The sequence below is a fragment of the Oryzias latipes genome, chromosome 14 (assembly GCF_002234675.1).
Source record: "Oryzias latipes chromosome 14, ASM223467v1".
In the NCBI taxonomy this organism is placed as follows: Eukaryota; Metazoa; Chordata; class Actinopteri; order Beloniformes; family Adrianichthyidae; genus Oryzias; species Oryzias latipes.
Genome location: NC_019872.2, coordinates 23,362,043 through 23,381,187, shown reverse-complemented (window position 1 = coordinate 23,381,187; position 19,145 = coordinate 23,362,043). Strand labels below are relative to the sequence as shown.

General features: G+C 40.1%; 1 protein-coding gene across 4 annotated transcripts in view; it reads left to right on the top strand.

Moving 5' to 3' along the window:
* LOC105355678 overlaps nucleotides 1–19,145 on the top strand; it is a 35,920-nt gene that overhangs the window by 3,487 nt on the left and 13,288 nt on the right. For 3 of the 4 annotated variants that reach the window (XR_002291711.2, XM_011483876.3, XM_020709091.2), the window contains exons 2-5: nucleotides 3,805–4,002; nucleotides 12,851–12,926; nucleotides 13,006–13,267; nucleotides 16,551–17,344. Coding sequence is in view for 3 of the 4 variants with exons in the window: in XM_011483876.3 (XP_011482178.1) it covers nucleotides 12,867–12,926; nucleotides 13,006–13,267; nucleotides 16,551–17,344 (1,116 nt within the window). In the remaining variant the exon portion in view is untranslated. The remainder of the gene's footprint in view (nucleotides 1–3,804; nucleotides 4,003–12,850; nucleotides 12,927–13,005; nucleotides 13,268–16,550; nucleotides 17,345–19,145) is intronic. The other variant, XM_020709092.2, reaches the window with a different exon arrangement.

Sequence of the window (19,145 nt, the reverse complement as noted above, 5' to 3'; positions counted from 1 at the left end):
GAAATAAAAACTGGCTAAAACAATACAAAGAAACACAGAAGTATAACAAGTACCTACCAGATGTCAAGAAAAGAGTGTCTTTGGGTCTGAGGTACTGCATTTGCAGCTCGTTCTTCCAGATTGAACTCTTCATTTAATTGCTGCAAATATCGTGAGCAAGAGATAACATTCTTGTGAGATTAATCATATTTGTCAGAACCTACTTCAGACAAATATCATAGAACTTTCTCTGGAAACAAAAATCAAATCACCTGTATTAAAAATTTCACAACCCATGAATAACAACAAAAATTATATCCTATCAAGTCGCCCTTACAGTTCATTTCAAGTCATTTTCAGTTCATTATAGGCAGAACGTCTTAAGGAGATTACTTGCTCACTCAATAAAAAGGATTCAATAACATTCTGCTGATAGAGGCGTCTGAGATAAAAACAGGGACTGAACAGAAAAACTTGTTGCTGCAGCTTTGGATGAAGTCTTTGTGATCAGAGGCCTTCACACCTCTAAAAGCTGTAGAGAACGTCTGTCTTACAATTATTGTTCTTTCATTCTTTGGGGCTTGCACCCTCCAGTTCTCAACAAAACTGTCGTTTTAAGAACTAGGGTCTCTGTTCACCTGCAGATGAACTTTGGTGTGGTTCACTTCAAGAAATACACAGAGGGACTTTCCACAGGCCAAAGGGAGGAATTGATGTAAAGTGTGTTTGCATGGAGGAAAAGATGTCAGTCCACTCATTTGTGGTAGTTCTCAATTGCTCTGGTTATAATTCTGTCTAGCGCTTACATAGGGATTGATCCCATTCATGCAGTTTTATTTGCTTTAGAAGACTTTTCTTGGATTGGACTTATCTTCTGTTTTCAGGTTTTGTGTTTTTTTTCCCATCAGTTACAGTCATACAAAATTTGTTGTTTATCACTTTTTGGCGCATCCTGTCAGGGGTCGCCACAGTGAATAAGCTCTCACTGATGGTGGTTTGGCAGAGAATTTGTTAATTATCTTCTGTTTATTTAGTCACTCATCATTCATTCATCTTCTTTACTGTTTTATCCCTTTCGGGGTCACGGGGCTGCCTGAGCCTATCCCGGCCACTTGGGCTTAGGCAGGGGATGCCCTGGACTGGTCGCCAGTCTGTCGCAGGGTAGAATATCTTCGGTCGCCAGTCTGTCGCAGGGTAGAATATCTTCAATCACACTTCCATTCGCTCTCACACTCACACCTATGGACAATTTAGAGTTGCCAATCAACCTATGAAGCATGTTTTTTGGACGGTGGGAGGAAGCGGGAGATCCCGGAGAGAACCCACACATACACGGGGAGAACATGCAAACTCCACACAGAAAGGTCCCCCATTGATGTTCTGTTTTTCATGTCCGCCAGCCGGGACTTGAACCGGGGGCCTTCTTGCTGTGAGGCAAGAGCGCTAACCACTGCGCCACCGTGCAGCCCTAGTCAAAATCAAAATACCTGTGACAGGAGTTCATTAGAAATTCTCCTCTAAATTGTAGGTGGGACCATTGGAACAACCACACTCCCACTTCCCATCACCCATACGTGTATGGGTGATGGGAAGTGGGAGTGTGGTTAGCCTCATATACCCAACCTAACATTACTGGTTCAACTAAAGTGGTGAACAATACTGGAGCTATCAGAATGGAGCAGAGCAGGAAGCTTGTGCCCCACCCAGCGTAGTTTTAAATACATACAGCTTTTACAAAAAAAATCTTTTTTAAACTTTATTTTTTGTCCACTCCTGATTCACAACAGCTTGAATAAGGACATTATCATAAATGCAATAGCAATCTTAATTCTCTTCATATATGTCCTCCATCCTCAGAAAAATGCCACAAGAACATGTTAAAAACACCCAAAACTCCATTTTCATTGGAGTAGGTCTTAAAGACGTTTTCAGTTCACCATTGTTAAGTCATTTGTCATCAGTTTTTGTTGTCTATTTAGCAAATCCAAAATCACAATTCCTGAGACTATATATATAAAAAAAAAACAAGCTTGAAAAAAACAGAGACTTTAGTGGATCACAGCACCTAAAAACAACATTCAGGTCTGTGTGCTTCATTTAAAGTCTGAACAGCCAAATAACAGGAAGTAGAAAAGTGTCTAGTCTCACTCATCCTCTTACTGTGCCTGCAGCTACAGGTTTCCCCAGCAGACATTGATGCAGAGGTTAAACTCTAAGGTTGCAGGTTCAGCTCCTGCTTTACCTGTCCATGTGTTGGGCAAAACTCTGAATCCTACATTGCTCATGGCTAGTGCCTGCATCAAGCTAGTGGCTTGATGAAGGCGAAGCTGCAGCGAGACTGAAGGAGAACAGGAAGTTGGAGTTTAATTTAGTTTTAAAATGCCTTCCCCCTTTAGTATGATCTGTGTTATTCTATCTTTCATATTGATTTAATGTTTTGTAATGTATGTAGCCTTTCTTTAATCAATAGGTATTTGAAATTATTTTAATTGATCACTCAACTACAAAAACCATCAGGACACATTTCCCATAATGCATTGTTCTGTAGTCATTTGGCGGCTTGCAGTCAGTGCAGTATTACATTTCCAGCTGCGTTCCCTCAGGTTGGGGTCTTGCTCCCACCCCTTTCTGGTGATATTTTTGTGATGATTGACAGGTGATGCTGGAGCAAAAAGATATGACACACACCAGGTGATCTGCACAGCATTTCGTCCACCTGGGTGATCTCAAACAACGTGCATTAACCCAGGGTTACCAAGTCGAGCGTATTTACGCTAACTCATATCCGGTCTTTTGGAACCGACATACCCAGAGTAAGCGAGTTCAGGCAGATTTCAGCCAAAGTTCAGGGTTAAAGTCAGGCTAGTTTAAACATGCTTCCTGGAATACCCCCCAGGACCAGTTCATATGCACGCTGTAAGTGAACCTGAACCAAATGGTACCAGTGTCCATTTCATCTTCAGATGGTCTTGGACTGCTTGTTTCATCTAGGCCAGTTTGCAGCAGCGTATTCACACTTTAACACCTGATTTAAACTGATGTGGAAAAAAAGTCTGGTCTGTTTTAGGCAAACCAAATAAAGTAAGTTTGAATAAACCCTCATACACCTTCTTTTAGGTTCATAGTGGTTCAACGGATCAAGGATGATCTGTGATCACTAGCCACACGTGTACTGCGGATCACACCAATTCTAAAATGGCCTGTTTAGGCCTTTCATTTGTTTGTAAGTGTGGCTCTGAAGGGTCAGTGCCTCACCACCACAACCTTCAGCGCACATCACTGCTCTAAACATTCTCAGTGTCTTCCATGCATTGGAATAAAATACACACAGACATCGCTCCATGTAGCGATCAGGCTGAAAACATTTGGTGGCAGCTCTTCCCACACGCGGCTGGAGCGTCGAGCTCATGAACACATTTTTGGACAGGCGCTGAGCTACGGCAAGCAAAAAGTATCATGCCAAAAAAAGTGGCGAAAAGAACTGAGCTCTGGCCATCAAAGACACGTTTTATGCTCAAGCAGCATTTCTACACAGTGATGGTGAGGCGGTTGACGCCGGTGCCGGGCAGTAACCCCCAAGCTGGAGGAGCGCCTACAGCAGATCCCTGGAGAGACCTTAGACCTCTCAGAAAAGCGCAGTGCTAGGAACAGCTAAGATACTGTGCAGGACCCTCAAGCTCCCAGGACCCGAGCTTGGGTGAAAAAACCAGCCACGGACGGTTAGAAGGACGTTTTAACACCCCCCCCCCCACACACACACACACACATACTCACACAGAAACATTTATACTATATGACTAAATGTATTCCTTTGTCCGTCCACAGCTTACATCTGAGCATAGAGGTCACAAGCTTCCAGCTTTATGTGTGACCCAAGATTGTGCTTTCCATGAATGCACGTGGGTGCACAAAGCCCACCCCCTCCTCAAAATGCAGCCAATAGCAGCCGGCAGCTGTCAGAGGAAGAGCTGCGCTTAACCAAAGAAGATCCAGGATCTGGGGAGTAGCTCAGGCATTACTGCTGTGAGTAACTGCGCTAAGTTACAGCTACATTGACACGTGGAATTTTGGCTTTCATGTAGGTTTTCAAAGTAAGACATAAAGTTAGATTTGTCGCAGCTCTGGTTGGTTTTAATGTTTAAACAGCGTTTGAATGTCGTGCAGTATGTAAACAATGGCATATACAGATGAGGAAGTGAGGGAACAAATAACTAGAACCCAGTTGCAAAGAGAAATTAGGCTTTGACTCGGGAACGCACTAAGAATTATTTAACACAAAGACAACACTAAGAGTATCAAGAAAAAAACAAAAACTTCTCACAAGAGGGGAAAAACTGCAGTCCTAAATAACAATCAAAGGCAGAGAAAAAAAAATTCAAATTCCAAGCAGACCTCAGTGTCGGCAAAGCAGGATGGCTTAGGATGAATGAGCGAAAAACCAACACTGAGGACTAAGAGGCTGAAACTTAATGACCCACTGTGTGTTTTTTTAAATGTGTGTTTTTAATAGGGGTGTGTATTGGCAAGAGTCTGGCGATATGACACGTATTCCGATATTTTACAAGAACATTCTGTTTCTTTTTTTAAAAAGTAGAACTTAGAAACAACTCAATATAACTACGTTTAACTATGTTTACATAAGTCTTTTATTGTGATAAAATTTTAAAATTCCGTTTATTTAATGATCACAATGCTTAGCACTGCAACTGTTTCTTAACAAGTTGCTTTAACCCAAGCAAATTCCTAGTGCTTTTATTTTGGTAACTTAAAATATTTAAAGTGAACAGTCAACATTGTCTGTTTTCCACAACAAAATATTTTCTAGTGTAACAAAAAAAATAGAATGAAATTGTGATTAAGGAAATAAAGTGCTGTTTATTTTCAACATTGCTTAACGTAGCTTCTCCAGTGCTTTTCACGGGTCCGAAGCCTGAATGGTGCATCAAAAAGAAAGGAAAAAAACACTAATTCTTTCCAGGAACAATAAAGTCTCATGATGAGGCAGCAAGACAGGATGAAGGAAAGTTGCTTTAATGGGGTTAAGATGATTTTTTTACGTGACAGTCTGCACTGCCGCGTTGCAGCCACGCTGTCTCACACACGGAAGTAAACATGTATTTCACCGGTCATTGACGTGATGTTGGCCTTTTTTCAAAGTGTGACATCACTCTGATCCATCAGGTCGGTAAACTAGAATCTATTGCTGTGCGTTTCTGCAAAAACTTTGGCCTTTTTGCTGATGGCATTTTGCCTGTTGCTACGTGCATTAGTCACTGTGAAGCTGCACTGCTTCACTCATTCTTATCTGAGCTGCTAAAAAGCCCTGGAATCTGTGTTTTTAACATACTGGCAGTAACATGGCACAGAGTTTCGGTTTAGTATCCATTCTCAGTAAAAACTAAGTTGTTCATATCTCATAACAACTAAACAAGTTGCTTCACTGAGATATTCTAAGAGGCTCCGTGTGCTCTGCTGCCAACTAGCGGTCGGAAGTTGAAGTAGAAAACAAGAGTCAGACGCTAATAAATTAATTAATAAAATGTCGTCCTGACTGATTCGATACAAATATCGCAAAATGAACTGTCCCGATATATCGGCAAAATGATTTTTTCCAACACCCCAAGTTTTTTACAGGTTTTTGCAGCCTTTTTCCCTTGATGGAGGACATGTTTAAAGAAAGTTACGAGCTATTTAGACACATATTTAACACTCAAAGACATTGCACCTGTGATTGTTGCAGAATTATATTTTGCTACATGGACCAATTAATACCTTGTGCAAATAATTGTGAGACAGAGGTCAGTGGTAAGGTAAGAGAATGTGTGCTGGGCGGATAGATGTTGGCATTAATGTCAGTTGGTTAAAACTGTCTTTAAACTATTGAAATCATATGAGTTTAAAAGGAGAATATGTTGACTACTGCTTTATAAAGAGTGAGCTACAATACTGATCATTTATGACTTATTTGTGTATGTAAACAGTTGGCAGTAATGTATGGAGTTAATTCAGTCTCAATAATCAGAAATGCACACAACCGGTTTTACAAATGCACACGCTCCGATTCACAAATGTCATTTTATGCAAACGTGAAAAATAAATTCGGAAATACACACCCTGTGTTTCACAAACACACAGATTGTGTTTCACACATGCACACTAAATGTTTTACAAATGCACAATAAGTGTTTCTCACAAATGTGCACACTGTGTTTCACAAAAACATTTTAGAAATTCACAATAAATGTATCAAAAATGCACAGTAAGTGCTTCACAAACATGATTTTTAGGTACACATGTGATGTGAACTCACAGATCATTCGAACTGCAGACTGTGCATTCAAAATCCCGTTCTCGTTTGTGAATCTCCCCGTGTGTGTGAGAGATTTTTCTACGGTGAATATTGAGACTCATCTGACGGAGCGGGTCAACTAATGTCACCATTGGCTAGTGAATCTGTCAATCAAACTCATCGGCAAAGCAGGCGGGTTCGCTTTTAACCAATCGAATGGCCCCTTACACTCCTCACTTTCAAAGTGACGAGGGAGGGAGCTGTTCAGCACAGCAGTTGAAAGGACGCGGGCGGCAAACATGGCGGAGAGGTCTTCTGAACGGGATCAGTCTCAGCCCGTAAGTAATGCATTTATTTGATCATTCCCTCGTTGTACGTCCTGTAATGTTATTGAATACTAAGTTGAAGCGTTCTCCTTAGCCAAGTGACATGTGTGAATGCTTTATGAACACTGCAGCCGAGTCGTTTGCAGAGTACCCCCACCGCAAATTAGCTTAGCTTTGTTTTGCTTAGCCTGTGCAAGTTGTGGCTGCCTGTGAGTGTGAGTGAAGTTCAGCTAGCGTCTATAGCCAATGATCTGTAGGTTCTTAACATGATTCAGATAGAACTAAGGGGAAAAGCATGCCGGGTTTACAGCAGCAAAGAAAGTTTAATAAAAAGTATTGATTTGGAGACGGCGATTTGTTTAAACACTGATGCTATGCTATGCTAACTAGCTAGTTGTTCCATGTGCTGCCTTTATGTAAACGCGATCCGGGTTAAAGTTAGACACAGCATTTTCACAACCCAGACTTTAAGACGGGGTGGACTGTGCAACAAAGTTAATTCATATGACATTCATGAAAACGGCATTTTTTAAATATAACATACATGAATCCACTGTTGAATGAAAGAAGCCTCATTAAGTTTCTAACGTTAGAACCCGTATTGTGCTGAAAAGCCCTGTGAGATTGTGTCAGAGTGACAGCCACTAAAATCCCCGTATCTTTACTTCCAATGACGTAATGACAAGAATCCCAAACATTATGTTTTTAGGCTGTTTTGTAGTCGATAAGTAGTCACAGAAAGGGTGGATGGGAGAAATCAGCTGTCAACAGTGATTAGAGTAGAAGTTACTGTAAGTATTACACACAGGCTTCCTGTGATCAGTGTCTTGTCTCTGATTTTTTTTAAAGCTGTTCTTTACTACAAGCTCAAGTAATCATAGCAAGAGTGTTTTAAAAAAATTCCCCTTTCATATATTTGAAAATTATGTAATTTAAGATCAGACAGCTAAATGATCTAATCCATGTTTGTTGTGTTTTTATTTATTCTCTAGGAATTACTGAAGCGTGACAGCGTGACAATCTTTTGTTCCTCGTGCCATCAGGCAATACAACTCTCTGGCAGGGCATCTTACAAGTAATTTCTTTTAATTTTACCCACTGATTTTCCAATTATTTACCTTTTTTTATCAATCTTTTTATTTTGTGATATTTCTATTTGTAATGCATGTGTGTTTATGTGTTTTTTTAAGATGGCCATTTTAAAAAAAATTCCTCAGGGATTATTAAATACCCTTCTATTCTATTCTATTTCATATTTTATCATCCTATTGTATTACTGTTTTACCTGTCAATTGGGAATTTAGCATTTTTGCCGCCGTAAACATCTGTCAGTTGAAAGTATTTGTACTTGTATTCCATAGATCCTGTACCTGAAGATAGCAGACAACAACTGTGCAGACACCCACTTGGCCTTCTTCAGTGACGCTGTGAACGTTTATGGCTTTCCTCTGAGGTATTCATGTCATTCATAAAGAAATATTTTATTCACATATCAGGCAGTATAAGTACTTGGTTATTTGTACAAAAATAAAATTACTTTTTTTAGACTCCTCTCCATAAACAAAGGCAACTCTAAAACTCTTTCCCCTCATGAATAACATTTTACCCCCCCTTAACAGTCTCTCTCACCTCATTTTTTCCCCAGTGATACATGTAACCCACTCCTGCAATTTTTTAACCTAGAAATTCTACTTATTGGCATCATACATAAGAACATTACATTTTAAACCGATGTGTACCGTATTGGCGATGCATTTGTAATTATGTGTTTGAGACATGATTTTCATGTTATTGTCAGGGTGAGAGGAGATCACGGAGGAGAAAATGTGGGCATAGCCGAGTTAATGCTCACAGTACGTAGAACTGACACAAACGGCTTCATTGTGGGAAAAGTGTACACACAATCAACGGTGAGTTGAACCTAGTTTTAGAAGCTTTAATATATACACAGGGCTCCAGACTGCGTCCATTTGGTCGCATTTTGCGACCAAAATTTGAGAGTGTGCGACTGAATTTTACATCCAGTCGCACATGTGCTACCAGTAAATTTGCCTCCTCCACCCTCCGTATTTTTTATACATTAAACATGAAAGGAGCACGTCAAGGATCGATGAAATGAGAGATGAAATCATCAATGAGACGCGAGCACACACACGCACGCAGGCAGACACACACACTCACGCGAATACTCATGAGACTGAAGCACACGCGAGCGCACGCGAGCACACGCGAGCACACGCGAGCACACACTCGCGTTTCATTGAGTGATGCCTGAGGCGGCCAATGCGTCTGAGAAGAATAGGGAAAGTCACTGCAAGTGGCTAAAATATGTGGAGGGGCGGGGCCTAGAGATAATCGAGCGCACGTAAACATCCGTGGGAAGGAAACGGAGACAAATATCATCACAACCTGATATGTGCGTCTGAGCTATGAGCAAGTGAACTATTGATTCGTTCTTCCGACCTGCAGCTAGTGTACTAGTGACAGAGTCTACAGCAGGGGTCTCAAACTCGCATGAAGTCGAAGCTGCAGCGAGACTGAAAGAGACCAGGAATTAGGAGTTGTCCTTAACATTCAATTTCGTTTTAATATGCCTCTCCCCCTAAGTATGAGCTGTGATATTACATCTTTTATGATTATTTTAATGTTTTGTAATGGATGTAGCCTTTTTTTAATCAGTTGGTATTTTAAATTATTTTAATTGATCAGTGAACTACAAAAAACCCATCAGGACGCATGTCCCATAATGCATTGTTTTGTAGTCTGTAGGGCAGCTTTTAGTCAGTTCAATACTAAATTTCCAGCTGCGTTCGCTCTGATTGGTGTCTTGCTCTCACCCCTTTCTGGTGATATTTTTGTTTTGATTGACAGGTGATGTTAGAGCAAAAACAAAAATATACGTCACACACCAGGTGATCTGTGCAGCGTTACGTCCATCTGGGTGATCTCAAACACGCTTATTGTGCATCTTGGCTAAACCTATTTGGTGTCACCAACATGAATTTCCATCCTCTAATATTTACATACATTTAAGTATTGTTTGAAACTGTGAAATTACGAAAGGTTACTACGGTAATCACTTGTTACTAAAAACTTTTTTTATTCTAAATGTATGGTATTTTTTTTACTATTTTTACTTAGTTGTACTGTCGTGACAGCGATGGTGATGTCAGTTTACCTTCATGTTACATCTTCAAAAGTGCAGAATAAAATATGTCACTGAATTAGAAACAGCACATTGTAATTTCTGCATCTATTATTAAAGTATTTATTTGTAATACAGTGGAAATTAGTAGATTTGGTTAGAATGTTGATTTACGGTATGCGCCCCTAAATTTTCTGGTTGTGCCCCTAAAATTTTCAGTTAGGGGCCACTATGCTCCTAGTGAAAAAAGTTAGTCTGGAGCCCTGATACATAAAAGTGAATGATGTATTAAAAATAAATCTGACAATATAATATTTCTTTTTGCTTTTTTCCAAATACAGGATTGAGCCCCTCTGGTGTGATGTCTTCGTGAGTGTTACTGGTTTATATTACAACATCCTGCACTCTCCTGAGGACCAAGACTTGCTCAATATCAGTCACATCACGTATTCTGCTGCCATTACATTTTTCTACCACGCATTCAGGCCAGTTTGGATGTCTTTAGTGACGCGTGGGACAGCCATCCAATCAGGACGGAGCAAAGCATGACACCAAATCAGCTGTGGCAGTTGGGCTTGACCCAGAACCCTGTTTCTGATCCCCGGGTAAATGCTTTATTTAATCTCACTGTACTGGACAACTGATTTGTGTGCAGTTTGACTAAAGTGGAAAGTATCAAGAAGAGTATCATGAAATCATAATGACTACAGTGAATTTTCATCGAAAATGAATGAAAAGGATTATTGTTGTGTGGTGCAAACAATTTCCCTAAATTGTTTGTTTGTAGGAAGAATAGCACATCTGCAAGTTCAAAATGCATCACAATGCATGGCCTTATGAGCCATCAGATGTACTAATGTCACTACTTTGTTAAGGTTCACTTATTTGCAAATTATAAACAGTTATGGAGATATGAGGTCTGCCTGCCAGCAACAATATAAGTTATTATTAGTCGGTCACTGTTCCTACATAATCTAAAACACAAAAAAAACAGTGCTGTTCATAAACAGTATCTTTTTTTTTTTGTCAGGGTATGCTGGTTCCAGAGATTGAATGGGAGGAGAGTGGATCCATGGCTGAACCTCATCCTGGGATCAATGTCCCGGTATGGGACAGTCCTCTTTTGGGTCCACAAATGTTGGAACTGCAAGACGACATCAATCCATTGTGGAATTCAGACCGTTTGGGAGTGGACCTATATATTTACTGTCCAGTGTGTTTAGAACTTAATTTAGGCGACATAATTTCATACAGAAGAAGAGAGACTGAGGGGAGTAAGACAAAGTTCAAATCAATACTGCTGTATTGTTCAAGGGACTTCATTGTATGTAAGGAAGTTATGAAAATTAGTTCCAGTTTAAATAAAATTCAAATCAGTAGAGATCCCACATTTGCTTAAATTTTGATGTTTTAATCTGTCCATGTTTTCATTGAATTTTACTCTGCAATAAAGGGTGAATGTTTGCACTTTGTTGTTCTATGACCATCTTTTGTTGTGTAGTATTTAACCAGTTATAAAACCCAGAGAGATGAGGATCTCTTTTGCAAGGGTGACCTGGCCAAGAGGTGTATATGTATATGGTTACAATATAAAATCAATGACATTTGAGTTATTAAAAAAATAAAATTAAGGTCAAGCAAAGTGACTTCGGGCTGAGCAGGGGAGGTGTATTGGGTATCTGTGATTGACAGTGAGATGAACTTGAGGTAATGTAGTCCCACTGCGTGGTACGGAGCAAAGTGATGCCAGTTTCTCCACAAAACCTGTGGAAGTTGAAGATTTTTCTCCTCCACCTTCATATGATCAAAACCGTGTCTGAGTGTTGAAATGACGCTAGCATGAAAGCTAAGAGAATAACGTACAAACAATCCCGAGTGAAACATTCATTTTAAATCTAATGACCAGTACAGAGTTCGATGGATTCAATGTCAACTGCATTCAACCACTGTTGCCTTGCTTCCAGGTCCACTGAAAAGTTGCACAAGCCAGTAATTTTTGACAACCGAAGGCAATAAACCGACAAGCCATGCTAAGGCTAACACGCTAACGACCGACTGGTCCAGAATCAAAAAAGGGCGGGGCTTTTGCCACCCGCAGAAAGCGTAGAGAAAGTGTAAGGGGCCATTCGATTGGCTAAAAGCGAACCCGCCTGCTTTGCCGATGAGTTTGATTGACAGATTCACTAGCCAATGGTGAGATTAGTCGACCCGCTCCGTCAGATGAGTCTCAATATTCACCGTAGAAAAATCTCTCACACACACGGGGAGATTCACAAATGAGAACGGGATTTTGAATGCACATTCTGCAATTCGAATGATCTGTGAGTTCACATCACATGTGTACCTAAAAATCATGTTTGTGAAGCACTTACTGTGCATTTTTGATACATTTATTGTGAATTTCTAAAATGTTTTTTGTGAAACACAGTGTGCACATTTGTGAGAAACACTTATTGTGCATTTGTAAAACATTTAGTGTGCATTTGTGAAACACAATCTGTGTGTTTGTGAAACACAGGGTGTGTATTTCCGAATTTATTTTTCACGTTTGCATAAAATGACATTTGTGAATCGGAGCGTGTGCATTTGTAAAACCGGTTGTGTGCATTTCTGATTATTGAGACTGAATTAACTCCATAGTAATGCTATAAATGTGGTGATTCAGGCACACTACGTAGGAAAGTTGAATCACTGGATTTGTTATTGTATCAGTTCATTTATTTAGATTTTTTTTCTCGTTAGTTGTCCTGAGCCTGTGCGTAGAACTGGGTTTCTTTTCAGAACTTTAGATTTTTGTTGGTGAAGTTGTAACAAACACAAGAACTGCACACGCCACATCTTTCTGAATTTCAACAGAATGGTCATAGTGTTCAATGCAATGAAGACAGTAGATTCCTGCTTTGATAATGACGAAGACTCCCACCATCACATGATCACTGCTTTCCTTTCTTATTTTGAGCTTGATGTGGTGTCCCCTGAAAGCCCTTAACTCTATAAAAAACAACAACAACCCTGTTCTCATTATTAAAAACTGTCGGTTTTGATGCCTTCAAGCAACAGAATTAAAATCCTTTTAAAAGTGTGAACAGAGCCTGACTTCTCTTCTTGCAGAGGAAGAACCACTAAGATGATATTGATAAAAAATGCGACACCTTACACCTGGTACTGTTCCTCAATGGAACATGAGGTAAGAGAGAAATCATCACGAACGTTTTTTCAGAGTGATCCCATATTTAATTCTACTCCTATTCTGCTCTTTTCTTCAGGTTGGTCAGAAGGTGACAGGACATTCAACTCTTGAGTTAGATGAAAGCTTCTTTGCTGGTGTCATAATGGTTGTAGATTTGCTGTTTGGTCCGGTGAAACCCAGGGTCTACTTACGATATGAGGGTCATTCCAGCTGGGACCTCAGAAGTATCCCCATCATTGATTTTCGTAACGAATTCACTATCAGAGAAAGTGATGACCGCAAGCACTTCCATCTGCTGACCGACCATGTTGTTATTAATGACAGCTGCCCCAACTTTGGTAAGTATAAAAGAGATGAATGTGGGTGTTCTTTGATCATTTTCATTGACTCTAATGTACCAGTGTATTTTATCCTTGTCAGGAATATCCAGCAAATTGGAACTGAGCTCCATAATGTTTCTCATTTAAGTCCCCATATACCTTATCCCTTACCAAAGCTATGAAATGATATACAGAAGTAAGGCATTCATAAAGAAATTTCAAGATAATGTTTCAAATCTCCCATCTGAAACAGAAAAGATGAGAAGTTATAAGGCAGGGCAGCTCATTCCTTGTCCTCAATATCTACCACCCTGACTGTGGTTCTCCAAGCCCTGCTAGCTGCTGATTAGCTCAATCAGATGTCTCCACATTCTGATTGAATGAACACACTGTTGCGGCCCGGTGTGGCCTTCGCAGATCCATATGGTTCAGGACACCCAAAATGTAATGTGCAGTTGGGAAATTAAAAAAGAAATTCACACAAGAAGTCTGCATGACATTTCAAACCTTTTGAAAAGGGGAGAGTGAAAAAAAACACTACCAAGGCAGGTTCCATCGTTATTGTCAGACAAAGCAACATGTAAAATGCGTCATTAGACTCTGTGTCTGTAAGTGCAAGGTATTTTTGCGCCAGTCAAGGATGTAAGTCTAGTCTGCATTCTGCAGGTGTCTCTGTTCCATAAACACTAAAAAGAAAACAAAGACCAGAAATCACAGACAGGCCTGCTGCTGACCTCTGCACATGTCATCTGGTACTGCATGCAGGTTTCACTGTTCACTCAGCAGCAAGCAAGCATATTTCACAATAGAATATTCATGCATATTTATGGTATCAAGTAGATGCATAATCAAAAGAGCATAAAAATATAACTGAACCCCTGTTTACCTTCACAACAGCTGGTCCAGTTAATCGCCAGCAAGCAGTGCAGAATTCAACTGGACATTATTACTGGTTGAAGATGTTTTTGCCTCTCATCCGAGCGACTTTTTCAGTTCTGTCTAACTGGTGTTGAACTAGAGATATATGTCCCCCTTACAAAAGTTTCAGTCCTTTCATTGACAACAAAGTCCTCTAACAACCGAGTGGTTGACCCTGGTGTCCCTAAGTTTTATCACCTGCTCTGGGTTTCATCTCTGTACAATGTTGTCATGCTGAGTTTGTTTTTGCAGTGATTTCAAAACAGGATTGGAAATGGATGAAAGTTTATGTTTGAGTCCAGCCCCTCTCTTCAGTGAGGGATTTTATAAATTTAAAATGATGTCTTCCTTGACTCCTCTCTCAAACCATCAGTGTTACCTGGAGAGGATTTTATGGAGAGGTGGAAGACACATTTAAATTTAAGATGCAACCTACAACAAATCCCGAAACAAATGAACAAATACTGAAACACAACAGCAAATCACGAAACACAACAGCAAATCCCGGAACAAATTACAAAGTCCTGAAACACAAAATCCGGGTCCAAATTACCAAATACCAAATCACAAAAACAATCTCGGTACAAATGAACGAATCCAGAAAACACAGCAACGAAAATGGAGACGTGGCTTCCAACAGTAAAGGAATGTCCTGACTCCTGGAAGTGATGTAATATAAAACTTATTGTGTATGATTTTTACATTTATTTATTACTGTTTTTTATGTGGACATTTTAAATACATGAGACAGTCCAAAAGCCTCTTTTTGTAAAATGGTATTACTAGAATAAAAAATTACAACACTGTTTAGCGAGGTAAAGTTTTTTGCATAACTTCTGTTATTCCCTTTCCATTAAGCTTTTGCACTTGCCGGCCAGCAAATTCAAACAGAAGGAGAAAAAATTTACAAAAGCAAGCAGCTGATAACGGAAATGGAATACTCTTCTTACCGGATGTGACGCGAAACATTACCTAGCTTAACATTGTTGTAATTTTTATTGTAGTAATATAATAAAAATGAATGCTTTTGGTGTAGTGTATTTAACATGTCCACATAGCGAAAACAGTAAAAAATAACTTTAAAAAATATTACACAATTTGTTTGATATTCCATCCCTTTTTGTTAGAAGCCGTGTCTCCTTAGCCGTGCTGCTTAGTTTCCCCAATGTACAAGTTGCTAGATTCCTGACTACACTTAACGGCAAACACCATGTCGCTCTGGTTGTTTCTGGGTGTTTTGTCTTTCGGGTGGTCCAGTCTTTCCCTCAAGGTGTTCCCTGCTTTGAAGTTGACTTGGATGTTGTGGTTGTGGAAGATCCTTTCAGTTTCTCTGATAACCCAGCCACATATGGGATGACAGTGTTTTTCCCTCTTGAATCTGGTTCCTCCTTGTTGCCGGTGGTGGGTTGCTCTTGTGCTTTAGTGAAGACCCATTTGGGGTATCCATAAACCTCCAGAGCTTTCCAGACTTGGAAGAGAGAAAAGACACAAGTTTTACACAGAAACACACAATTCTGTGTTTGAAAGTTTTTCAGACATTCATCAACAACATTCATGGATGAAATGGTGAGCAAAGAAAGAAAAGAAAGGAACCTTTGATAGATGTCTAAGTTCTGACAAGGCCAGTTTAGATGGTCCAGTAAACACTGACCCTTGGGCAGCAGACCGATACTGGTCCATGGATCACTTGGTACTGGGTCGAAGAGAAAAAAAATACAAAACTGACATTATTTCAATGTTATTTATCATCTGATTATGAAGACAGTTTATTTGGAAAATCTATTGGATTCTCTCCTCCGCACCCGTCTGTGACTCACACTTGATGCATGTCAATACTTTTCGCTTGGTAACATATCCTAGATAGTTTGCTACCTTCTGAAAGCAGTTGTAACGACGGCTAAATAAAAACCCCTGAGCTAGCAAAGCTAAAGACAAACATCTCTTTGAGAAGGAGAAGATGGAAGAGGAGGATGAAACTATATTCAATGCTTAACTTACTAGTTCACAAAAAAGTGACAGTGAGTAGAGAGAGGACCAGACGACTTCCACAAAAAGAGTGGCTTAGCAAGCAAACCTAGTGATTCAGAAAGTAGAAAGGTTGTTTTTCTTTTTAGCTCAAGATTTAAGACTTTCTTTAGTTTCTGTAGGACAATTCGCAATCCAAGCAAACCCGGAAAGTAACACAATAGACAAATGACAGAAAATCAAAGATCTTCATAGCACTCCCCTTCATTGATCCGTCAAATCTTGCAATGACATTTTTTATTTCTTTTATAGTTGCATGTTTTTCTATTTTAACAATTGTTTTACATTTGCAGCGTAATCTTTACTGGTTACACAAAACTGACACGGGCTATCTCCACTTGCATTGTTTGTCTTGCAGGCCGAATTGAAGAGGAAAAAAAAGAAAAGCAAAGACAACAGCAAAGAGAAGAGCAAGAAAAGAAAGAAAAGGAAGCACTTGAACAAGAAAGAAAGGAAAGAGAAAGACAAGAACGGGAAAGACTAGAGCAGGAAAGACAGGAGAGGGAAAGACAAGAGCAGGAAAGACTAGAGCAGGAAAGACGAGAATGGGAAAGACTGGAAAGGAAAAGACGAGAGCAGGAAAGACTGGAGAGGAAAAGACGAGAATGGGAAAGACAGGAGAGGGAAACACTAGAGCAGGCAAGACGAGAATGGGAGAGACTGGAGAGGAAAAGACTAGAGCGGGAAAGACGAGAATGGGAAAGACTAGAGCAGAAAAGACGAGAGCAAGAAAGACTAGAGCGGGAAATACAAGAATGGGTAAGACTGGAGAGAAAAAGACTAGAGCAGGAAAGACTAGAGCAGGAAATACAAGAATGGGTAAGACTGGAGAGGAAAAGACTAGAGCAGGAAAGACTAGAGCAGGAAAGACAAGAGCAAGTAAGACTAGAGCGGGAAAGACGAGAATGGGAAAGACTGGAGAAGTTGAGGAGGCAAGAAGAAGAGGAAAGGCAACTGATGGAGTTTGAGCGACTGCGTAGGATCCATGAACAGATTGAGAAGGAAAACAAGGCAACCAGAAGAAACCTCTACAGGGCCCAGGAGAGGCTTCAAGAGAGACAGATCCTTAAATCTCAGGAACAGGAACAGGAACACACCCAGGTTATCCACCAGCTCTTGGATGAACATGCAACCCCTGTTGACCACAATGAAGTAAGTATATGGCAGTCAGAGTTGACAAACAGAGTGGATTGGTTTCTTTTATGTTACTAGAAAACTGATCCAACCCTTTTTCTTCAGAAATACTACCCTGCTTGCTTCCCAGGTGTCCCTGTCCTAGCTGCTGATGATCACCATAATCAGAAAGACTCAGCCATTCCGAATCTGAAAAGATCCATGAAGTTTCTTTTTATTAGCGTTGGGCACTTGTTTAATGCCAGATTTCTGTCTTCCTTGATACTTGTGAAAGATCACCACCAGCTAGTTTCATGTCTTGAGTTTTGTTAAGGGGTTTCAGACGCTGTCAGAAACAAGGCTTCCTATTGCACTTACCTTTATTGGGTATTCTTACTATTTCTTTCCAATGGATCCGTTGAGTGGATTTTTGGTCCTGTTCATCACAAAACAGACAATTATCTTTTAGAATTGGTAAGCTAGAGAAAGTGCTTTGTTGTTGAAGTTGTCAAGAACTGGTGATGTAAGACCTGTGTGAAGAATGAAAAGAATGAAAGAAATGAAAAGAAAACACCACACTTGAACAACTGACACAAATGAAGACATTTGATAATTTTCTTTTGATAATTATCACATGAAACCAGGTGAGGCTGTAGCAGCAAGAAAAACAAGCCTGAGAGCAGAACAACACATAAACCAATAAAACAACCAAAATAGCAAACTAAAATAAAGGACATAATGCTAACAGCTGTTGATTCCCAAAATGTTTTTTTGTGATTTTTATTCTTTAAACCAGGGGTGTCCAAAGTTTTTTTGGTGAGGGCCAAATACAGATAAATGAGCAAAGGTCCGGGCCGCACACAGGAGGTGACATATTGACACATGATTACTGTGTATTTGTAACTCACCTATAATGTGAAGAACATTGCTCTCAGTGGGAGCAGTGATGCTGATCTCTGCCACATTAAACAAGCGCACGTCAAAATGAAATATCACTCAGACAATGAAACCTCATTCCAACCAGGCAGTTCAGAACGGGCTTATTGGGCAGCTGAAGCCAGCAGATCTTTACATACGTAGCCGTTAGTGTGGTTGACTGGCAGAGTGCACGATTTTGTAGATTATAAAGAGTCGACTGTTTTCTCAGAAAAATAGACCAAAAAAAAGGGCTTATGGGTGACCAACGAGGACAACTTTAACATTTAACGCACACAATTTAAAAAGCTTCATTCTACAATTTAAAAAACTTCATTCTACAATTACACTCTGTGACAAAATATGCAGCTATGAACTAATAAATTCCAAAACAAAACAAGTTCTTTTGAATACTTTTTCCTTAGTTCATAATGCATTTTCACCTTTTAGGTTCACTCTCTGTGTCTATCTCTAGATGGAAAATAAAGACGTCATTAAAATGTCTACAATAGTTCATAAAGAATGACATTATTAGCATGAGCTGAGGAATCTAAAGGCACGCGGTGATCCTGGTGTTGCGGAACAGGCAGCGCCAGCAGTGGTGTGCTTGCCCCGATTCACCTGGCAGACAGAGCTTCATGCTGTTAAAAACTCAAATAAAACAGACAATAGGAACCCAATAGTGGACCAGATATATTTCCAAGCACTGAGCCGCTGTCACCACCGCCGCCCCCACGTTAAATTTGCGCACCGGACAATTGCCCGTATGACCTGTGCCTAAAACCGCCACTACCGCGCGGCGCCCCTGGCATCGCTTCGGGCTCGCCCCACTATTTGAGAAGCACTAAGAAATATTCATTTTCCCACCGTGTTTGAAATCTTCTACATTCACTTGCTATCTTGCGTTTCTTCAGTGCTGCGATGC